Source organism: Lipophrys pholis, assembly GCF_963383615.2.
Source record: "Lipophrys pholis genome assembly, chromosome: 8".
Lineage (NCBI taxonomy): Eukaryota > Metazoa > Chordata > Actinopteri > Blenniiformes > Blenniidae > Lipophrys > Lipophrys pholis.
The window spans coordinates 28,812,977-28,827,839 of NC_137630.1; the positions used below are offsets into that span (position 1 = coordinate 28,812,977).

A 14,863-nucleotide genomic window follows, 5' to 3' on the forward strand; every position below is an offset into this window, starting at 1 on the left:
GTTGTTAAAACCTGAATTGGGGAAGTAAATACTTGATCGGTTATTCATGTGTCAGGTGAAATAGTCCATCCAACATGGATGGTGATTCAACTGTTAAATCTCCAGATTTCATTCACAGAAGACAACTTTGATTTATCAAATAAAATTAAACCAGAAACCTCCTCCAAAAAAAATCTCTTAAAAATAAGTCTTTATTTTGTTAAACAAAAGACTACAGATAGGAGTTAACTCTGCGGGACAGAAAGTAGAGGGATCATTCGATTGCCGTTTATAAATACCACCTCAACACAGTATAAATACAAATCCCTCTCTTACACGTTAGGCGAGCGTGTGACACGTACAAATCCTGTAAACCAAAAGCACAACCACAGACACTCACATGGCAACATACATGCTAAACAGTGATTGCTTCGAATCAGATTTGAAAAATACATCACAGATATGTACATTTATTGTTTTTTTTTTTTAAACCACAGCATGTATCCATTAATATGTCTCTTCCATTTCGTGCCTTACGAAATAACATTATCCCCTGACAGTTGGGGGGAGGGGGGGGGCTCAGATTTCTCCTCACAGGGAAGCTAAACAGTTAAAACAAGTGAAATTCAGCTGGTGAGCACTTCAGGTCAGGCACATTCTCAAATTGTAAATAGTCTAAAAACAGAAATATCTACCTGTGTCGTACGCCCGAGACCCTCGGGAGGGCCCCGTCTATTTAAATATAAAGAACAATCAAAACGATAAATACAGGTGACCCTGAGCCGACAGGGCGAGTGGAGCACGCAAGCAAATCCTTTCCTCCACTGAGACAAAAAGCTTAATCATAAGTTACTCAAGAGGAAGGTCAACAAAGAAAAGTAGCACAGCTAAAAGGTCCAGGTGTTTCAGCATCTCAGTGTCACAGTGAAAAGTCATACAAGTCTAATATATATATTTTGTTTTAGATGTTGGCAGAAATGGGACATTTTCCAGCAGGACACCAACAATAGTGGTTCATAAATAGAAGTAAAGGCGATTGATCGAGGCAGTAATGAACTCCTCACAGGAGTCAATCAGGACCAACGTTTTCTTCGTTAAACACACCGAGCTTGTCTGACGTGTGTGTGTGTGTGTGTGTGTGTGTGTGTGTGTGTGTGTGTGTGTGTGTGTGTGTGTGTGTGTGTGGCAGTTTATTTATCACTAATGCTCGAGCTAAAGAGTCGGTGGCTGCAGTCGATGTGGACGGCCCGTCTCGTTACTCCATGTCGTCCTCGTCAAAGACCGGCGGCTCGAAGCTGCACATGTCCTCGTAGGTCAACCCTGCAAGTAAAAGACACAGTGTCGTCGGTTAGAATCCGAGCCGAAACCCTCACCGGGGAGCGTTTCTGTCGTGGAGAAAGAAGGCCTACGTTTCCACTCCTCGATGGCCAGCTCTCGGCTCTCGAAGCTCTGGTCGTACGGTTCGGCCTCGGGCTCGTCGTCTGGGTCGTGGTACTGGGAGAAGTAAGGGTGGGCCAGAGCCTCCGCGGCTGTTATCCGCTTGTCTGTGTCCAGAACCAGCATTTTCTCCAGAAGGTCCACAGCTAAAAAAAAAAAAAAAAGAAGATCCACTCCGTGAAGAAATCAGCGATGTCAAACACATTTAAGTTCAGAGGCCAAATGCAGCCCAATTGTATCTCGAGTGGTAAATTAGTGACAAAATAAGCTTTAAATTGAATGTTTTTCTAAGTTATAGCACAGAGAACACGTTATGAAAATGTCTATATTTTTGCAAAAAACAAGCAATTACTATCAATATGTACTAAAACTAACATAACATAAACGTTCTAGGGCAAAATACAGTGACATATCTCAGTGTCGTGTTTTGTCCGCGACTCTGAAAATTGTTTAAAAATTAATAAATAAAAAAAGGGAAAGAGAAATCAATGTCTTCTTTAAACATTTTTAGAATTTGCTTGGTGGTTGGGCCGTACTGGAGCCTCAGGTGGGTTGGTTTGATCCCAAAGCCCTTATATTTAACACAACTGGGACTAATGAGAAAATGAGGAGAAAAAAAAGATTCTGGTTTTTCATCAGCATTTGATGGCAAAAAATGTCTTCAAATGTATTTTTTCAAATACAGGTTAAATAAAAATGCTTGCTGTTGACACTGCATATAAATGCAGGTTAAACAGTAGTTTTAGAGGAGTACTTTTTAGTTTGGGGAAATTCTGATCCTAATCCTAATTCTGGCAGTGTAATCGAGTAATACTTTTTAAACTGGAAAATGGTTTTCACTGTATCAAGACAACTTGTGCAAAAAAAAAAATAACCCTGACTTTCCATGCCATTACCTAGCGGGTTGGCGCCGAGAAATACATCCGCAAAGTTTCTCTTATTCATCTGTGGCAAGGAGCTGATGTAGTTTCTGGCCTGGAAAAATACAAGAAGACAATAAATCAGATGAGGAGTCCCGCGAGCAGCAACATGTCAAAACACATTAGTCCGAGCTGCTGATTCTGCTCAGCAGGAGCAGCCGGATCTCATCGTCACTCCGCGGGTGCTACACTTCTATCTACTGCTGGGACTAGATGCAGTACCTCGTAATCCTGCGCGATATCAATACTACAAGGAGTCTTAAGTAGCAGTTCTTCACGTGTCTGCGCCACTGAATGAATGTCTGCATTGACGGTTTACAAACAGCCCCCCCCCCCGGTGTAGATTGTTAACGTGCAACCGAAGCAAAGTGCAGCGACGCAGACGAGTAAAAAATGTGAAGTGCTGCGCCGCTTTCAGTTTGTTGCCTTTGACAACCTGGAGTGAGAAACAAGCAGCCAAAACCTCGCACAGCTGCCGCGCATACCTTGCGGCAAATGAATGATTGACATTGCACGCGCGTTGCCTAGCAACAAGGAGTGTTGCTGCAGCTGAAAGTGGAACAGCCGAAGGAAGCGCCGTTTGTGATTTCCAATTCGCCTTTGTGAGTTTTCACATCTACTCCGATACAGTTTCCGTCTGATCACTTCACGGTGCATTTCAAGACACGTCAATTGTTTAGAAACAAAATGAAAAATAAATGTATAAAACAAGTTGAGAAAGAAGCACAATACCAAACTGCCAGAGAGAAAACCACAAACACAAGATCGTTTATGACACAGAAGATGCTGTTAGTAGCTGCTGCTGCATCAAAAACAGAAAGCCGGGCTGCGGAGCGACGTGTCGGCTTCTGGTTTACACCTCAGCAATCAGAGCAGCTGGCCGTGTTCACTGTTACTGAGCCATGCAGCAAGCGTGTCAACACCACAGCACCACCGTGATTAAGAGAAATTAAACCTCCAACATCTGCGTGTGAATGCGGGACAACTCGCTCCTCGTTACGCCCCGCTTGACTCCATTGAGTTTGAGGAGAGCTTGTAAGGACTTGGTGGAGCGAATAACTCCGTCATCACTGTTCAGTCTTGGCATCAACCGTTGCTGCTGTTATGAGTCGACTGGGGCGAAGCTTCATGGAAGGAATTTGGGGGCGATCGTCTTCACACTGTTGACGGACGTCTTTTCTGGGTTTATTGGTGAAATCTCATTTTGAGCAAGTCAAATTAATCCAGCTGCATTGAGTAAACAACGACGCCTCCTCAATGTGTTCGCAAAATATAAGAGGATCAGCAGAATCTCAGCGGAACACTTAGCATGACCCCCCCCCCCCTTTTTTATGCTGTTTAAGACATTTATTATGTATTTCTTTTATTAATATATTTCTTATGTCTCTGTAAAGCTTTTCTGTATTTCTTTAATTTCTTTTATTTTCTTTGTAAAGCACTCTGAATTGCCCTGTGTATGAATGGTGCTCTATAAATATATTTGCCTTGCCTTGCTTTACCTTACTACAGCATGACCAGTAGCAACGTTTCGACCATTTCCAAAGACACAGAGTCTGAGTGTTTTCAAAAAAAAATTTGGTTACAGTGGTTCCGAGCACCGTTGTCACGTGACACCCAAAACACAATGAAAGTTTAGCATTTTCACAGAAAAACATTGTCATGTAAACGGGGCCTTAAAGGTTCGTGATGTCCAGGAATCCTTATTGGGTGACCTTACTACATTTAAAGTCATGTGACATTGTTGTTCTAGCTCGGCATACTCAGTACCCCAAGTGTGACGGTTCACCTCAAGTATCTTCGAGCTTACACTTTGGAATTAACGCACTGCAGCAATGACGCAGAACAAGGAAGTGGAAGTCCAAATATTAAAGAGTTACTTCCTTTCCAAACTCATTACGTTCAAGTTTCTGGTCTGACACAGGAGTCAATGCACTCCCTCCCAAAAGTACGTGATCTTGTTTTTGGGTGATTTAATTTTTTGTTGCTGCTTCTCCTCCCAACTTCTCCGGAGGCACACTGTTACAGCTGCTGTTAGTAAGAGCTACCGTTGGAAAAAAAAAATTAAAAAACAGCTCTCCCATCCCGGCCTGCCGCCTGCCTGTAAGAAAGTAAGCATGGATTGGTCTCACCTCGTGGCTGGGCATCCTGTTTATTAGAGTTGACGGGGGCGTTCCTGTCAGACGCATTATCTGCTGAAGTTGGTCTATATCTTATGCAGCTTGTGTCAAGGGGAGCATAGCGACAGAGCAGAGTTGGTTAAGAAGCCGATTCTCAACCTAACATCATGCAATGTGCACCACGATGTTACGTTGACAAGCAGACTTCAAGCTTTCAGGGAAAGTGTGACTTTAACAAGGAAGAGAGGAGAGGAAGAAAAACAACACGTTTCATCACGGAGCACAATCACCGATAATCTCACAGCAAAACACCATGTAAATCAGAAGAGAGGCAAACCCACACAGCCGGAGGAGGGAAACATGCCGTCAGCGGACACTTCCGAGATGCTGCACAAGCTCAGAGCGGGGAAATGGCGAGAGAAAACTCTTTCGAAGCGTTTGTAACTCACAGACTCTGAAGATATTTTCATCAAGAGCTCTGGCCCTGGAATTCCGACGAGCTTCATGATTAACTTCAACTGATCAATGTCTACCAGCACAAGGTAAAGGAAGACCAGCACTGGACGTGGCAAACGTGCTCCTTGACATCAGTGGAAAACGTGTATCATATAAATATCAGTGTGTGTGTATGTGTGTGTGTGTGTGTGTGTGTGTGTGTGTGTGTGTGTGTGTGTGTGTGTGTGTGTGTGTGTGTGTGTGTGTGTGTGTGTGTGTGTGTGTGTGTGTGTGTGTGTGTGTGTGTGTGTGTGTGAGATATGCAGATGTTTTATTCATATTTCACACAGAGAAGAGCAGAGAAACTTTAAACATCACCTGTGGAGAGAGCAAAAGGGGGTTTATACAAGCACCGTGGGATGGAAAGGAAGTCAAAGCAGTAAACAGCCCAGAGGAACTCGACTTACAACAGGAGAGAGAGATAAAGAGATGCAGCAGATTGAGTCCCATTCAAAGACTGGCTGCACACAGCCCTACATGCACTCTTGACAAGGAGGAGCAGCTGAAGACTGACGGGTGAAATAAAGCTGAAAACGGTGTACGAGAAGCCCGAGGGCAGAGTGAAAACTACCGGCAGTACATTTTCACAGAGAAACACTGCAGGCAGCAACTTGTTGGAGGAGGATAGCAGGTTTTCCTGAGAGGACGAGGACAGGAGCCGTGCAGGCTATTTTCAGCCGTGCTGGAGAGTCAGTGCGAGTGTTGCTTAGCTTGACTGATTTGCTTTGCAAATCGTGTGTGGAAGCCTCACCAGCTACAGGAGCTCTGCACTTACTGAACGCTAACGAAAAGGATACGGTCGCTGCCAGGAAACAGGGTTTTCCCAGTGAGAAGTTCTGCCATGATGCATCCGACTGACCAAATGTCCACTGAAACACAGAAATTAAACGATTTAAAAACACTTCAGAGGCTTATTATTCTTATTCCACAACAATGTTTGAAGGGAAAACTTATTATTTTTGCGGGGTTTTTTTGAAAAGTTTGGCGTTTTTTTGAAAACGATGTCCGTTTATATCGAAACGGCAAAAACTCTGGAAATGATGTTGTTTTTATGTGGGGCCACTAGTGGGTGCTGTTGCGCACACACATGCCAGCAGGGAACGACACGCTATAAACATTAACAATGGGAGTACACGGACATTCGTATGTTCAGGCGACCAAGTTGAATTGTTATTGCGGTGACTGTCAACGATAAAACCACCAAGACCCAGGAGAATATGGACTGGGAGTCATGACGCTCTGGAGGAAACCTTTTTATTATCGTTTATCCTGTCGCGCATGTGCAGAAGAACTAGTTACTACGGCCACGGCTTGCATACGCAGTGGCAGCGTTTCAAGAAAGTTGCTCTTTTACCGGTTGACATGGTGACAGTCGGGAGTGTTTCCAAAAACGTTAGTTTTCAGTGGCTCCGAGAAGCGTTGTCATGTAAACGGACACTCAAGTCACATCGAAAGTTTTGCATTTTCACTTGAAAACATTGTCTTAGTTATTTATTAGTCTTGAGATGTAAACCGGAGTACCTAGAGGCAACCCATGCCAACGCCACACAGAAAGGGCCCAGGCTCAGATCAAGGACCCAAGGTTCATCAGGATACATTCGTACATTCACAGTTCGGAAGCGCCAACAGAACAAACAGAGTGAAGGCAAACACAGCGTCACCTGTCATGTTGTAGTGCATCCAGTTCAACATGATCTCGGGGGCCCGATACCAGCGGGTGGCCACGTAGCCGGTCATCTCGTCGTCGGTGTGCCGTGCCAAACCAAAGTCCAAAATCTGAGTTCGAGTGGACAAAAGGCAGCTGTGTTCACAGAGCATTCACATCTGCAGGCCGGTTCAAGATAAACCGAGCTTTTCAACAAGTTCACCGACCTTCAGCTCGCAGTCTTCGTTCACTGCCAAGTTACTGGGTTTCAAATCCTGCAGGGAGAAAAAACAATCACTGAGAGCTTCTTTGATTTAAGATTAGATGTTGAGCAATGAAATAAAGATCTTCCCCTTGTTAATATAAAAAGAAACATTGCATCATGGACATTTTATGAGATAAAGGTGCTTTTTTTTTTTTTTTTACGACTTCTCACTTCAGTGCCTGCACAAGCCGAATGCACGGAGTCGTAAACCCTGACACTCACCCTCACCCCCCACCCCCCACCCACGTCGAGGTCAAACACACGGATTACAATCAAGCACATCACTTACTCTGTGAATGATGTCCGCTGAGTGGATATACTGCAGAGAGAGACAGAGGAGCATTAAATTACATCGCCAGTTCATAGACATATCGATTTATGACAAGAGAAATTGCCAGAGGCGCTGCAGGACAAAAGCCACCGATTCATCTCACGAGCATCAGAAGGACGGCTTGAAGGAGGCTTCAGTCATTAACAGCCACATAAGAAGACTGAATCTGCTCTCTTTAAAGAGCTCAAACTGGAAGATTACTATAAACAATGGAACCACGAGAGAGCTCAGCACATCGACGCAAAGGTCAAAACATCAGCCAATTAGCAGACAACCCGGTAATTACTTTGTGACATTGTGGTGAGCATGAGAGTAAGAGTACTGAGGGGAGTGAGTTTAACCAACTTTACCAGGCTCAGGTAAATTAGAGACGTGCCGCAATAACTAACAAAAGTAGAGCATCAAAGAAAAGCTTTTTGGGTGAAACCGCAGATCAATGAGATTCAAATCTGGATGAACACACACGAAAGAGAAACTGAGCTTGTGACAGCAGATATTCAGGAGATGGTGAAGAACTCGGCGTGGAGGAGGAACTACTATCGATCTCTTCATTTTTTAAAATATTGCTTCTCCTGTAAGAGCGATATTATATTCTATCTAGAAATGCTAGAGGGGAAAAAAATTGTTGTTAAAGCTTCATACAAGTTGAGGCCCCATTTCTACAACATCTTAAGTGAAGACGCGTCGCTTTTGAGTTTTTGTTTCAGGAACGTTCTACGTTTTTAAAATGTCCACCAGTGTAAACGAAGTGTTCATGCTGAGCCACTAGTGGGCACTGTTGGTTGCTTTTGTAGTGAAACCACACACGTATGCATGCAGACACTGAAAAATCAAACAGAAGTATTGAGTTTTCACTTTAAAATGCTTAAAAAAGTTGTTGTGTAAACTTCTCTCAATCTTCTTGTGTAACTCTCGACGGGAACGTAAAATAAGTGTCATGATTTTCCCACGATTATGATTGAAAACTCCTTCAGCAGCCTCACCTTTAACCCTCGAAGGATCTGATATATGAGGAACTGCACGTGGTCGTCTGTGAGCTTCTGACATTTCACGATGTTGTTGAGATCTGCTCCCATTAGGTGAGTCACCAGATACCTGCCAAACACAAAGGGAACGTCAGCACAGTGGAAGCAGACAAACTCTCAGCTGATAAAAACACCAGACGGATGTAAAATGAACGCATTTCCACCAACAAACACATTTTTCCTGTGTTGTTTGCACGCTGCCACTAATTTCCCATATGGCCGCAGGAGCTTAAACCGGTTTAGCAGCTACTTCTTTTCACACTCGCGTCTCTCAAGAGGCACTGAAAGGCCGAGCCCTTCACAAATGGAATGTCACTTAATGACACAGCCCAAATAAGTGGGCTTAATGGTGCCGCATCAGTGGATAATTTAAACCAAATCCCCGAGCTGTTTAAAATGCTCAAACGGCTCGTACACAAGAAGGCGAGGGGCGGGACGCTCGAGCCAAAACTCACACGGCCATGTGCTGCTTTGTCAGCCCGCTTCCTAACAAAATACCCATTTCATGAATACTCGGCTGTTCTTGCACGGTAAAGAGAGCGAGGGCTTAAAATAGCACCTGGTTATGCTTCGACTTGTTTTCAGCGGCACACACAAGGACACACACACTCCAAAGTTCACTCGCTTTGCAGAAAAAAAGAAAAGAAACAAGGGCATATAAATGGTGACCTCTGTTTTCCTCTCGCCTATAGAAACAAGAGCAAGGCTGGAGATTCAACCACTGCGTCATGACTCGGGTGCTATTTTTAGAACCAAGGGGAACCACACTTCGAGCATCTGCATATCTGACATTTTCCTTGATGGCGCGACGCATGCAGATTGTTCCCGACGTTTACAGCGGATACGTGTGATAAAGAGAGCACGGATCCCACCGACCCACTTATTCTCTCTCTCTCTCTCTTCCCCCGCACGGCCTCCAAGTGTGACCTTGTGTTGCTTTCAGTCCTCCATGACAGTTATGCTGATGTGGAGCTGCAATCAGAGGCAGCGCTGCTCAAAGTGGGAGCACAAGTTCCTGTTTTAACGCAGGTTGTGAAATAATGCAGCTCCGCAGAACAACTGGTTCAGACAATGCAATAGAACTGGTGGGGAAGCAAAGCTGCATCACGGACTACTCGTATTCGTTACAGATCCCCCGATACAACACGGCGAGCATTACGTGACAGTCATGCGTCAGCAACGTCGCCCGAAGGTTCGCAAGAGAGCGCGAGCGATGTCCGCAGTCTGGAGACCGTTTATTATTAATGACAGAAAAAGAGATTTATTTCTTTTCTACCAAAAATATCAAGAGGTGAAAGATAGTTCGTACAACACCAGCAACTTAATCGCCAGAGACATTTGGACCAGCAGAGTTTAGCCCGATGTCGCTCATCAGTTTAACTGCTCAGTGGATCAGGAGGACTTAACCCCACGCCGTGCTACTTGCTAAAGAGTCTCTGGCAAAGCTACGTGCTAAACATGATTAAAGTCTGTCTGATACATTCATTAATAGTGAGTTAGAGCGTGTGGTGGCACACCGATTCAACAGTACGCATAAAGCAGCATGTATACAGACGCTACGCGCTGCTCTGTGTCCTGTAGAGCTGGTGGAGGTTCATGTGGCGTCGACGTAAAGGCTGTGAGGAAGTGGTTCAATACAACGCAGAGCCTCCACGTATTGTTTGTGTATAGAGTCTAAATTAGGCTTTATGGGATTTAATAAGTACTTCTATCGGTACTCGATATCAGCAAGTAGCTTACAGTTATTACTCATACTCTAAAAAAGGGGCATCGGAGGATCCTTGAGAAATGCCTCCAGTGCACCATAAATGGAAGCATCAAGCTTCAAATGTTCTCAGAAGCCGTGTGGACACACTGAATAAGAAAGGATTTTAATATATGTTCAAGCATCAGCCCTCAGCAGCCTCAGAAGCATTTAAATCAACCTCTTTATTACAAACCACACTGAGTTGTCAATTCAATATTTATAGTATTCATGGCAGCCACAGCAGCTAATATCTGAAATTATGAGGTCAAGCTCACATCCAGAGAGACAGCTTGAAAAACATTAAACTGTGCACACATCACACAAAGCGATGCTACGAATAGCTTTAGATTCATTATCCAGCAGAGCGAGAGCTCAGTGTGGATTTAAAGAAGCTGCGGCTCCTCCGTGAGTCAGATTCTCTACAAACATCTTGACCCAGTCCTGTAATCGTGGAGCGACTCTGTGGCGTGAGGAGCCGAGAGCAGACGCCACTCCGACATCAGAAACCTCAAATCAAAACGTGAGAAACTTTTGTAGTGGCTGTGCTTCTCTGGTGAGACACAAAACACAGACGTGACTCCATGCAGAGAACGTCACGTGACGAGTAAAATGATTCACCTTTGGCCTAAAATAGCAAGAGGCAGGATGAGCCTGGATCTTTGTGCCTGATTTACCACCTCAGCACCGCCACTGACTAACAACACAAATACATCCCTGACCTTCAGACACTCAAGAAAATGTTTAAACTCCTGAGATTTGTAATTAAAGTGCACTCTCAGTGCATCATTTCCTCCTGGACCATGATCACCGTTTCCCACAGTTCCAAATCGGGGAGTGTCACTTCGCACAGAACTTGTATTTCACACAGTGAAGTCGCTCTCTGACAGGGTAGTTAGCGAAGATATGCGCTCTACCGAGTGCCCGCTCTAGTTCTCTGTATGCATATGTGTGTGGTTTCATTACAAAAATAACCAACAGCGCCCACTGGTGGCCCGACATGAAAACTAACAACGTTTTAACAATATTTTTAAAACATTGTCGTGTAAAAGTAAAACGTTGTGTAAACGGGACATAAACAGCCGGCAACATTTTTTTTACAGTAAAAGTTGAGAATCATTTTGTTATGTTGGATGTGGACTCAATTCATTTTTGACTGAAATGAGGAGGGAAAGAGCCTGAATGTCTGATTCACCATCTCTGTTCACTTCCCATTTCAAACAACTTTCAACAAACAATAACTACCCGTTCACCACGGCAGATAGGCAGAGTCTCACAAAGTCACGATCCAGGAAATACAGGGAAGGAAGCTGGAGATGAAGCAACTCTTGAAGCAGCCGGAGAGCGACTAACTAACAGACTGGACAGTGTAAAGAATGTTCCCGTGTGTTTAGTCTGCTGGATCGAATCCAGGTGTTTCCCCCGCGCCGCCGTGTCTACTGTCGAGAAACTAAAGGCTGCAGGTCATCACATCCCTGTTGGTAAATTATGCACGGGTGTTGCTAAAGTGACGGGAAGAGGACAGATTCAGAAACCGGTGCTTGCATGGTATAGTTTAACTCACACATCAGTGAATTCCTTCAGACAAGTAGCGGGGGTGAAGACATCTAGGAGCCCGATAACCTGCAAAAATATGAAAACCCGTGTCAACGAACAACAACAACAACAGAAAACAGCAGAAGGTGCAAACAGACGCGACTTCCTTTCTCTGGGTTTAACCACCAGGCCAACTAGGGAAGAGAAACGAGTCCACTCACGTTTTCATGTTTCATGTGTTTGAGCAGCCGCAGCTCTCTGTACGTTCTTTTGGCGTGTACGATGGACTGAAAGGGCCGAGAGAGCTTCTTCACAGCAACCTTCAACCCCGTCTTCACGTCATACGCAGAGCTGGCGGGAACAAAGAGAAGAAAACGTTTGAACGTTCACTCGGTTTTGAAAAAGCTCTCTGGTCCATCTGAGGCTGATAAACTAAAGCATTTCATTCGACTGGGAATGGGCTGAGTTTGCTCTCCAAACCAAATTTGGGGCAGAAAGAGCTGCTGAAGGGAGAGAAAAGGGGTGACATCAGCAGAAAATGTCATATTTCAGCAGAGTGGAAGCAGCTCTGCAGTCTGTCCTCCATTCCGAAACCAACACTTCCTCCTGCTCGATGCTGTGTGGGCACAGCTTCTTCTTCTCACAACGTGATTTTTTCTTTTTTTTTTAAAGACTATGCTACAGTAAAAACATGTTGAGTGTTCAGAGAGTATGATCCTGCTTGTTACACATGCCAACAACACCATTTTGAGTGTTTTTGCCGTTTCCGTGTAAACCTGATAATTTTCTGAAATAAAAATGCAAAAGCAATTTGTTTCCTCTAGACTTGTCCTTGGTTCAAGCACTTTCTGCAGTCCTGTGCCTCAAACCATTTCACCCTAACTCTTTAAGATTTCCAGCGACACTCAAGATAAGCCTTTGGCCCTTCAAGGAGGCATTTACTACATGAACACATTTATGAGAAAAGAGAAAGTCCAGTGCGGTCTGCACAAACACATCACATGAGGATAGATAAAATCCTGCTGGAATCCAACTCTAAAACAGAGAAACACACAAATGATTAAAGACTGGATGGAACTGTTTCCCGGCGTAATGAAGCCAGAGTGCTTTCTACTCCGTATCTGTATATCTAAATATAAATATCATTGTGGCTTTAGTTACAAGTGCGGGTCTTGCATTAATCACAGTGCAGAGTTTCAATCCCTCGGGGCTCCTGATGGTCTGCCATCGTAGCTCTTTATGTCATCACTGTGCAAATACCGCACAAGAGATTTGGATAAGAACAGCTCCATAATGCAGCCTGTTTGTAAATAATGCTGATATGAGAGGGACCTTATAATCAAACCCACATACTTCAGTAAGTGCGGCTTCAGAATGAAACAAGTGGAGACGGTGGACTGACAAACAGTGTGAGCCAGGGCACCGTTTGGGGGAGAAAAAAAAACAAACAAACAATCACAGTCGTTGCACTGGTGAGCGGACAGTAATCTGACCAGCAACAGATTATCCTATTGCCCGGCAACAGCACAGCTGTCCACCTCCATTTGCAAAACAAACATCTGCTCTTTAAACCAAACCACCGAAGACGAGGTGGTGTCCTAGATAGCATCTGCACAACCTATTTAATCACATCAAGCTTAAAATCACCTTTTACCACCGAGGTCCTCTAATATGAGGTGAAACTCAAGAAATATGGGAAAATGTTATTGTAATGTGAAAACTTGAACTATAAATTGCTGTTAAAACGCTTCTATTAAAATTGATTGAATACTCTTAGAAATATGCCTGTCAGTGGATTTTGATAGTTGTATTTTTTTTTACTTTATAACAGCTAAATGAGAGGATTTTGTCTTGCTTGTTTATATATGTTTGTCCAGGAAGTAATCCAAAGGATCCTAAAATATGTCTATTAAAATTTATTGAATACTCTTAGAAACACGCCGAGCAAGAACCATAGGTTTAAACGGTTTTCAAATTGAATAAGCTGTATTAGTTACATGAGAAGCTTTAATCTAATTTATTTTTATATATTTGTCCAAGAAATACTTCAATGTACCAAAAAAGATGTTTCTATTAAAAAGTATTGAATACTCATAGAAATAAGCATGTCAAGGATATTGGATTCAGGCAATTTGATAACTTTATATGCAGTATAACAGCTAAATGAGATTGGACGTTGTTCTTTTTGTTATCTTTATAATTGTCCTGGAAATAATCCAAAGGATGCAATAAACCATCATCAGCGAGATGTTGATGATTTCTGTTATCCTCCACACTTTAAACGTAATGTATAGAGACATTTCGCAGTTTGAGCCCACCGAATGCCTATAAATGAGTAATATTGTGCAAATTACTAGTCAAGAAAGTACATTTATGGGTCAATCCAGATTATGGATTATGTCAACAGACTTTACAACAGTTTTCACTTGTTAAACCAATTCAGAAGTTTCCTGGAAGTTGGTTTAACAGACATATATGAGCATTAAAGTTGACAAACTGCAGAATTTCCCTTGTTGATAAGTGAGAAAAACTCAAATTGGAGAGATTAATTGAGTGTAAATCACATGGTGGCTCCACCTCGCTAAGCTAGCAGAAGTTCGGCCTGCTCGGGCCTCGTCTCAATGAATGGAGGTTAAGTCAGGTGACGACACTTCGACGAACTTTCCACGAGAAAAGAAAAGAGAAGCGGGTTTACCAAACAGATCCGTAGGCTCCGGATCCCACCGGGGCCAGGTTCTGGTACCGCTCGGGGACTTCCCATATCGTCTTGTTGACCTCCTGTCGGTAAAACTTGGGTCTCTCTTTCTGCGACATTCCTGCAGAACAACCGACCGGCCAGAGTTTTCTGTTCCGCCTCAAACTTCACCAAAGTCACGCGGAAGCTTCGGCGGGATACCGTCCGCGGTCAGAAAGTCCGACTTGGCCTGAAGTTTCTGCGCCGGTTTGTCGTGAAATGTTGCAGGATAAAGACGATCCGCCCGCACACCGTGAAGTCTTCACGCTGTTTGCCCCGAGACTTCAGCCAGCGGCTCCGAGCCCAAATCCCGCGAGACTTCGAGAGGAGCGACGAGAGGAGGCGAGAACTGCGAGCAGCTCGGGGGAAGATGCAATAATAACACATATTTAGCTGTGCAATAGATTATCAATAAGCATAAATTTAATTGTTCCTTGTCAGAATTTACTAAAGTATGTAACACAATTCCATCACCACTGATTCGTTAGATTCAAAACGCCGTACAACATTGTAATGTGTTCCCAGTATCACCAGAACTAACTATTGAAGGATGTAACCTAAAGGCAAACGGATCTATTAAAGAAGTATTGAAATAAATAAAAAATCTTTGCAACTACAAAAGACATAATTATCGA

At 43.7% G+C, this 14,863-nt stretch overlaps 1 protein-coding gene across 2 annotated transcripts; it reads right to left on the reverse strand.

Annotated features, from left to right (window-relative positions):
- Positions 1–170: 170 nt before the first annotated feature.
- On the reverse strand, positions 171–14,542 carry mapk14a (mitogen-activated protein kinase 14a). 2 transcript variants are annotated; one of them, XM_080469873.1, is made up of 12 exons: positions 14,190–14,542; positions 11,716–11,845; positions 11,523–11,581; positions 8,173–8,284; positions 7,148–7,177; positions 6,821–6,868; positions 6,610–6,724; positions 5,746–5,817; positions 4,466–4,545; positions 2,313–2,391; positions 1,389–1,562; positions 171–1,299 (listed from the first exon to the last, which is right to left on the reverse strand). In XM_080469873.1, exons 1-12 carry the CDS (start codon positions 14,306–14,308, stop codon positions 1,235–1,237), a joined length of 1,083 nt encoding a protein of 360 aa, XP_080325999.1. In that variant the 5' UTR covers positions 14,309–14,542; the 3' UTR covers positions 171–1,234. The 2 variants fall into 2 exon arrangements, with proteins under 2 accessions (XP_080325999.1, XP_080325998.1); XM_080469872.1 differs by lacking the exon at positions 4,466–4,545 and adding an exon at positions 4,903–4,982.
- Between the last annotated feature and the right edge of the window lie 321 nt (positions 14,543–14,863).